We start from the raw sequence: 9,093 nt of genomic DNA, 5'->3' as shown, positions 1-9,093 counted from the left end.
TGCTGCCCGCTTGGTTCCTCCTTATCCCCCCCCCCCCCCCCCCAAACTGGTGTCCCCTCAAAAATTCTAAGTGCATGATGCCCCTACCCCCAAGAAATGCGATTTCTACTGAGGGGGGCCCCTAGGGACCGCTTGCTTGGGACCCCCAAAACTCTAAACTCGCCCCTGGGTTCAGAAATCACTTAATGGCTTTTGGCTGTTCTTATAGACATTCAGAATTTACCACGGATATCTGGATCATTAATAAAACACATCCGTATGGGTGGTGTTGTTAATATGCTTTCTTAAGTGTTATTTACAGTTCAGTTATACAGTTTTAAGGCAGATTATAGCAACAACTTTGCAGAACAGTAAAAGCTAATTAAATTTTAATATCATTATTTTACATAATACATGAAACCTCTTTGAAACCCTGCTGTTTTTTATCTTCTTGCTGATGCCAAACCGTTCTGATAATTCCAGTGTTTATGATCTCTTGAGAAAGATTCCCAGTCCTGCCCACTGATTTGTGACAAATTGTTTATATGTGTGAAATTAACGGATTTATCAAATTTCAGTCATGCTAGGCACTTTCAGTAGAGACACAAATAAGGTCACTGAGGATTGCTATTGTTTTTAGAAACATGTATAGACTTGTGCTTAACAAAAAAAAACTATTTTAATTCCACCTGTTTATTTTGTAAAGTATGTGGCTTTTAAAAAGGCAATCAACTCAAAATTGATTGAATTTTGAGTCATATTGTGTCAGAATGCAGGATGCATTTTTTTGTTCCTGTTTGTCAGACCAGGCCAGTTACTATCAGTCAAGGAGGCTAAAGCGTACCTGCCCACAGTAGACAGATGTACTCTACTTGTCTCGTGTCACTTACACTCAGGGAATTGAGATTTTAATGCTTGTGGCAGTGGCAGTCTCCCCTTAGATTTAACCTGAAAATATCAGATGCCCAAGCACCATGAGAACTGTTGGCACAAACCGGGGCTTAAACCATCTGCCGTCAGCTCACCTGCTGAAATGGTCTCTCTTAGATTCAATCTGTGGATCATTTTAATAGAGTTCATTGTGGTGGTCCACTGTGAGACATGCACAGATATGCTCTTCTGATCAGCTCATCATTTTCTAGTATTTCCAAAAACTACAGAACCACTTCCAGAACTTTCAAAGCCATCTGCATTATCGTGTGTTATACTTTCATTATTGTAGTTTTGACCCTTAACATTTAATGCAATTTTGTTTGCAGGTAGGAGACGGGCACCCGATGCGTTTATGGCGCGTTTCGGTGGAGATAGAGGCCCCGCCAGCTGTGGTGCTGCAGCGTGTTCTGCGAGAGCGCCACCTGTGGGATGAAGACCTTCTGCACAGTCGAGTCATTGAGACTTTGGAAAACAACACAGAGGTTTTTCATTACATCACAGACAGCATGGCTCCACATCCTCGTAGAAACTTCATAGTGCTCAGGTACATAGCTGGAAGAAACTAAATTTTTTTTTTTAGTTGTGATCAGATTTTGTTGGTTTTTATTGTGCCACATCCATAACTAACAAACTGAGCCATAGCTGAAAAATCTTGAATGTACAGGTTTTCTAATTCAAATTATTGCTATTTAGAACCCTAATAGGATCACATAAGAATCTGCTTGAAAAACGATCTCAATTTCTATAAAGATTGTTTTGGGATCCCATTAAGATCCTTATATATATATATGCATTAGTACTTGTGTTAAATGTGTTTGCTCAGTAAATGTGTGTGTATACAATATATGTATATTTTTAAAATACATATTTAAGGCTCCTCATTATCCAACACAGTATTCATAGGCTGTTTATTTATTTATTTATTTATAGGCTATTTCCAGTATTTCTTCTGTAATTATGTAAAAGCAGTTTGTTTTTCAACTTTATTAACAGAAACTTGGAGTATTGATATAAATAAATTAACCACCAATTAATTTTGTGATTTCAGAAATGTATGTCCTTCAGTTAAAGTTATTGAGGGGGATTTTATTATTTTTGCGATTTTTACCATATTAATGTATATTTAATAAATAATATTTGATTCAAAGTTCGTTTTGATATATTAATAACAATTTATTCATTTAAAAAAATTTTGTCATCTTGAGGCCCCCTTGAAAGTTAGATGAGTCTACCTTCAACTCTTGAAGCGTTCATGCACGTTTCCACTGAATGTAAAGGGGGTTCTGGGCCATATCCCAGGAGGCACGGATTTGTGCTGTGCCACTGTGTGAGAGCGAGACCTGGCATGCAAGAGAGCAATTGAATCAGCAGTTTCAGTTTTATCACTCCAGCAAGGACTGAAGAGAGTACCGGCAGTTATGAGAGCTGTCAGTTCACTAGAATCGCTCCCAGGACATGCAGTGTTTGCTTTTTGACTGGTTATAGTGAGGTAAACAACACACAGCAGTGTTGTGTCACCATTCGTTTCTCAAGTCTGTGGAAACACGCAGCTTCAGTTCGCCTGGCCGACAATCCAGAACATGAACTATTCTGGTGGAAAAAGGGGTACTAGTGGGCCCTGGCCTCCATGTTGTGACCCACTGATCTAAATGTAGCGTTTTGTGTTGCAGACGTTGGTGTAGTGATCTTCCAAAAGGAGTGTGCGTTCTTGTGTCTTCATCTGTGGATCATGATAACGTCCAACTGGAAGCAGGATTACGGGCTGTGCTTTTGACATCGCGCATCTTTATTGAGCCATGTGGAATGGGGCGGTCTCGGCTCACACACTACTGCAGAGCTGACCTACGGTAAGACACTTTACAGATGGTTTGCTACATCACTCAAGCACATTACTGCATGTTTTTTTGGGTCTCTACAATACACTGAACAAAATTTAGCAGGCTTATGTTTACAATTATATTAAAGGGGTCATATGATGCTGCTAAAAAGAACATTATTTGGTGTAATGAAATGCATTTATGCGGTTTAAGGTTAAAAAAACACATTCTTTTCCACATACTGTACATTATTGTTTCTCCTCTATGCCCCACCTTTCTGAAACGAGTCGATTTTTACAAAGCTCATCGGTCTGAAAAGCGAGGTGTGCTCTGATTTGCCAGCTATCCAGTGCATTGTGATTGGCCGAATACCTCAAGCGTGTGACGGAAATGTTACGCCCCTTGCCATATTGTGATGCCCTGTCCGGCCGGAGCGACGAGACAAAAACATTCAAACCCATTATAAACGAGGCATTTGTTGCATCCAGTGGGAACATAATTACAGATTATAATGACTTATACTGTCTTTTTACGCATTGCATAACCACTGATTTCTAGTCGTGTCCTCTTTTGGAAGGCCAAACAAAGTAGTTTCGCATTCACAACGAAACACAGCGTCACACACGGCGGGCTTGAGTGAGCGGAGGCCGGAGGCCTAGAGTGAGCAGAGGCCGGCTAGAGTGAGCAGAGGCGGGCGGGCTTGAGAATGGTTTGGCCGGTGGATTCGACGAAGGAGCGGCCGGCGGGCTTGCGGCAACCACATGTGACAACCCTGGGCTGGAATCCGCTTCGTCCACGGTGAAAGCCGATCCGGCGATCCACAGCGCGAAGTTGATGTATTTCCTCAGCGACCAGCACGGATCAGCTCTAGGCATGACGAAGCGGATATCATCCTCTTTTGGAAGGCCAAACAAAGTGGTTTCGCTTTCACAACGAAGCACACGGCGTCTTCACGACATGGCGGCGGCTGCAACAACAATACTACAGCGAGAATAAAAGTTACGCTGTCTTTCTTTGCGTGAACATTTGGGCGGCGTTATGCAAATCTTCCCACATCGTGACGTAGACATGTGGGGGCGTGTTAGAACGAGCCGTTTTAGTTAGGCGTGGTTGACTCTTCACTTTTATAAAGAATATCTCTTTGGATTTGAGACTTTAGTCTTTGCAACTTTACAGATCTTTATGCACCAAGAGCTTGTAACACTCCAAAGAGAAAGGAAAAATTGAAATCGCATCATATGACCCCTTTAATTAAAGGGCTGTCATTAACTTTAATCTTATGTATTTGTGTCCCACAGGGGGCGCTCTCCTGATTGGTATAATAAAGTGTTCGGTCATCTGTGTGCAATGGAGGTTGCCAAAATACGCAGTTCTTTCCCTGTTCTGACAGCACGAGGACCTGAGACCAAACTCTGAACCCAATTGGGTTAAATCTAGGACTATTGTATATGAGAAAGAATGAGAATTGTGAGAGCACCGGTGTAAATCCAGGGTGACCGTGTAAATCAGAAGATGGAAAAGTAAGAATAGTAGAGAATGTTTTAAACTGGTTTATTAATGGGTTTGGGAATGAAAAAGAAGACCGTATTGTGTAGAAAAGAAGTTGGACTATGCAAAAAAACAAAACAAAAAAAAACCCTGTTGTGGTTTTAAAAGCCATGGATGATTAATGTGAAAAAGCTTAAGCTCACAATCATACTGTTGACATTGCGTCTAATCTTGTATGTGTGTTTTGTTTGTGTGAGTGTTTATATCTGTTTGTGTTAAGCAGTGTGTCTGTTTCTTTGCCTTAAATTCTTTGCCTAATAATCCGGTGTGGTCTGTCGGACACCTCATTCATTCTCAGGGTAAATGTAAACAAGTTTTGCTTTTTTACTTGTACAGAAATTTTGCCATGTGGCACTGATAATGACCAGCTGGCAAAGAGAAGCAGTCAATCACCAAACATGTATAACGTCATAAGACACGGGGTCTGTTGTTATGAGCTCCCTGTGTACTCTGCATTCTGTGCATCATCAGTCCAACACGACAGACATCGTAGAGACTCCAGTCATCTTCTCTGTGGTGCTGTTGAGCAAATGTGACACCCTCTCCACTCATTCAGTATATGATAATCTAATGCAGGCCCAATTGAATCAGTCTGACAATTTTCTACATCAGTTATATTTGTGTCCTCAATCACTATTCTTCCTTTTCCACTACCCCCTTTTTTTATTTATTTGCGTCAGCCATTTACTTGTGGCAAACTTCATTTGTGAAGTTTTAATAACTTAAGGTCTGCATGGAATCCATGGGAATGATATTCAAGAGACTTTAATACAGCTTTACTTTTACATTTCTATCTCCTCTAAAGCTAAGATCGTTTTTGTGATGCAATTAGATGATTATTTTTCTTAATGTCTTAACTGCCTCTGAGCAACTAAACAGAAACTTGTGTGTTTGTCTTTTGTCTTATATTTGTCATTAAATCTGTGCCGTTTCACCAGGGCATTATGTAATATCAGTATTTTATTTATTTAAAAGTATAACTGCATGTATGATGTTTTAAGTGTCCTGCCTAATAGTGAAATGGTTCAAGTGCCACAATGTGGTTATGTTTTTTATGTGATGTACAGAACTCTGGTCCATTTACCCATAATGTTTATTGTTTTGTTTTGTTTTTTTTAATGATAATTCAGTGTTAAACACAGGTGTCATTTTCTAATAATGTTGATTTGATTCCTACATTTTCAATCGTACTCTTTTGTGTATCGTGCCAAATTAGCCTATGGTGCAATTCGAATAAAGGAGCTTTTCCAAAAAAGTTTCAGTGTTTCTGTTTAGCTTTTAAATAAACCATGGTGTTAAGCCTGAAAAGATCATTTAATTCAACTAATCGGTGTCTTACGGTGTGCAGCAATCCATTTGGACCACATTGGTGTCCTGCTGGCCCAAGGTGTTATAGGACACTTAAGGACACAGGTTTGGTTGGCAAACATGTCGGTAAATGTATTTTAGGGCAAGTGATGAATAACTGCCATTTTTTTATTCAAGCTGCTTTTCTACAGTATTCGTTCCTAATTTGTTTGATTGTTACAGAGTAATTACTGCATCTGAGTCACAGTCTGGACTGACAGTCTGCCCTGTCGCAGTGAAAACTCCACGTGAGCTGTCATTTCTCTGGGGAGATAAAGTACTCATTATTTTTTGCCTCATTAATTATTAAAGTGTCTAAAATTGGCCAATTATGCTGTGCTGACTAGCAGGCGAGCACCTTTTAATGTTACACGAGAGTGAAATGTTTTTGGAATGGTCCGAAAATACAAAAGACTGGATTGTTTTTGCTTTTTTTAAAAAGGAAATTCAGTTTGTTTCAAATGTTTATAGAGACATTTGAAGCTCTGTCAACTGCAGAAAGTGTTTTTTTTCCATTTTTTTAATTATATTATTATTGTTGTTTTAGATGGCGTCTGCAGAGCATTTTTATCATTACAGGTGATGTAATTTATTTATTTTTATTTTTTGTATGGAATTTTGTGCATTCAATTATATCCCATGAAAGTTATCACTGAGCCCTAGTTTCTGTAAGCATGGAAAAATAAAGTGGCCGCATGTCCCGTCAGATTCTTTAGCCAATCAGATGGTATTTGGTGCGTTCTCAGCGTATAGTCCATATATGGGCCATATAGGAAGCTTAACTTAGAGCTTGGGGAACTTGGATTATTTTTCCATGAATTGAGGTGCGTAATGACCAGAGGCGAACCAAGATGAAGTGGGGGCCCCAGGCAAAATTAATAGATGGGGCCCTTCTAAAAGATTTTGTTAATATATCTTCGTTACCTAGATATATATTTATACAACATACAAAAAGTAGTTAAAACACATATAATAGAACATAAATTGTTATTCTTTTTTTTTCAAACAAAGTGCTTATTCTTTAACAAAATATCAATCTTCATCTTTATGGCAGAAGATACAACTGACTGCCTCTCTTAGTTCATTGTTGACCTGAGGTATGTTTTTATCAGCTTGACTAGTTCTATTAGTTGACAACTAATTATGTTAACTCAACTAATTCAATGTAGAAGAGCTAAATAAATAGTCAACTAAGTAAATGTAATATTTATTTATATTGATTTGTGGGCCCCCCACTGGCAGCAAGACACAGTACCCAGAGAATGACTATGGACTTAAAGTACAAACTCTAAATTGATGGGTATTTTTTTTCAGTTGGACTGCAATTTTCAGAGGTCCAACATTTAAAGCACACGTTCCTAGTAGGGGTGTGAATCTTCACTGGTTTCAAGATTGGATTCGATTACGATTATTATGTCAACTATTCGATTCAGTTCAATATCACAATGCGTTGCACCCTCTATTTTCACTATTACTGCCCTACATTTTCATATAAATTTTATATCAAATTTCTTTTGTGCATTTTTTTATTAAATTATAGAAGCAGGCTATTCTTAAAATAATTACAGATGAATAATAAATCAAAACAAACTAAATACAGCTTCAAAACACAGAAGCAAATATAAAGCAATAAAGAGGGGAAAAGACAATTACAAGTGATAAACAAAACGTACTTTCAGTATCTAAAGTATCCGAAAGTTTACAGACAATCATAGTTATGGGGTTTTCTTTTTCCCTCAGCGTTATTGCTGTTTGATTATTACTAGCATCATAGACAATCGCAGCTTTAATAGGCTGCGTTCACACTAATGCACAGATCTATTTCGACATATCAGATGTTTTGCCTTGTTCTGAAAACATAACTAGGCGTTTACATCAATTTCGTATCATAAAAGTATTCGGAGATGCAAGTGCATTTAATCGCAGCCGCGAGCTTCAGAACAACAAACATAAAGCGCAGGTGAAAGTCTGTCAATACGTGAGTTTCGTGCGTATTCCAAACGGCAGAAATGAAAGCATATCTACTGTACTGTCAAGCAGTGCACGCGTGTCTCGCAGCGGTTATCCTGTGCAATCAAGGCCGCCGCGAGTGTCTCTATAGCGCACACACGTGCCATGATATGCGGGGAAAACAAACAAGCTCAGAATCGATTTATTTCTCCCACCCCTAGTGCATCTAAATAAAATGATCATATTTAGGTTTGGTTGCAGGTTCTTTGAATTTGATGAACAAATAAAAAGCATAGACCTACTAAAGCTGAAAGCCAAAATAACCAAATATTGAATTGTATCCTATTAGAAGTTAACTAGATTTTAGCAGTATAAACATTAACTAAGGATAGAGGTCATCTAATGCCAGCGATAAAAATCACCAACAAGTGTGCTCACTGTTCCAGATTATTTACTTAAACTATATATATATATATATATACACACACACACACACACACACACACACAGGGCTCGAATTGAGGGGGGGTGGCATCCCCCTGGTTGAAAAAAAAAGACAAAAAGCATCCCCTTTGGATTAATAATGTGTATTATTGTTAGAAAACACTCTCTGTCTTGAGAATGGTTCTAGATGTTTTCACCCCTCCTTTTCTTTTTTCCTCTCTCTCACTCTTCCTCCCTGTACAGCTCTGTTGTTTTCTCTCTCTCTTGTATTATGTTTTAAATATCTCTTACTCATATTCGAGGTACGCATGCGCACATGTATGCATTAGTTTTTCTTGGTTCAAATGCCCAAATAAGGACATGAATGCTAGGAGTCCAAGGTAAAGGAGTTCGTGATGAACTATGAAGCGAGTTCAGCATCCTTCGCCAAAGTCTATTCCTAATATGTCCATGTTTTTCTGTACATGTGGCCATTTTATATAAACACATGTTCTTGGCCAAAGATCCTATATGTATGTCATCCATATCCTCATTGGTTAAAGGGTTGAAACTCCCCTCGACATATGCCTATATAATATCTTTGTTTCTATGAATAAATTGAAGTATTGAGAATACATTGAAAGTGTGTTTTCTTGCTTCCCGGCCGTATACACTTTAAGGAACTGAGAACTTCAAGGCGGCAAAGAGATATCGAGGGACCAATTGTTATTTTTATTAACAATTATGTAAAACTTATCAATGCAAACGAAATGTTAAAATTATCTACTTAAGATAATTCACGAATAACGGCGATTGGCCAATCAGAACTCGGTTCTGTAACACGCTGCGCACAGGCGGAAGCTAGTTTTCGTCATTTTTCGCGCAAAATGGTTCGAGCGCAACTGAATTTCTTTAAAAAGAAGACAACAGAAAAGGTATGATTTTCCTTCATTAGAATTTAAAAACATTCCCCTGACATAATGTTAGTGTGCTGTATGTGTAACTGAGGGATTGAGAGATGATAGGAGAGCTGACGTTATCGAGTCATCGACCTAGCAAAAACACGTCTTGAGAGTCCAAAAGCATTCACTGCGCG

At 38.6% G+C, this 9,093-nt stretch overlaps 1 protein-coding gene across 2 annotated transcripts in view; it reads left to right on the top strand.

The window, feature by feature from the left end:
• The window catches only part of LOC107596160 (stAR-related lipid transfer protein 13-like), a 65,145-nt gene extending 59,632 nt beyond the window's left edge, over window positions 1–5,513 (top strand). For both annotated transcript variants that reach the window (XM_016286830.1, XM_016286829.1), the window contains exons 13-15: window positions 1,239–1,456; window positions 2,583–2,759; window positions 4,028–5,513. In XM_016286830.1, the coding sequence (XP_016142316.1) occupies window positions 1,239–1,456; window positions 2,583–2,759; window positions 4,028–4,145 (513 nt within the window). In that variant the 3' untranslated portion in view covers window positions 4,146–5,513. The remainder of the gene's footprint in view (window positions 1–1,238; window positions 1,457–2,582; window positions 2,760–4,027) is intronic.
• The last annotated feature ends 3,580 nt before the right edge of the window (window positions 5,514–9,093 follow it).

This window comes from Sinocyclocheilus grahami, unplaced genomic scaffold (assembly GCF_001515645.1).
Source record: "Sinocyclocheilus grahami isolate Dianchi unplaced genomic scaffold, SAMN03320097.WGS_v1.1 scaffold215.1, whole genome shotgun sequence".
Lineage (NCBI taxonomy): Eukaryota > Metazoa > Chordata > Actinopteri > Cypriniformes > Cyprinidae > Sinocyclocheilus > Sinocyclocheilus grahami.
The sequence above is the reverse complement of the archived record's forward strand: the minus strand, read 5'-3'. Positions and strand labels throughout refer to the sequence as shown.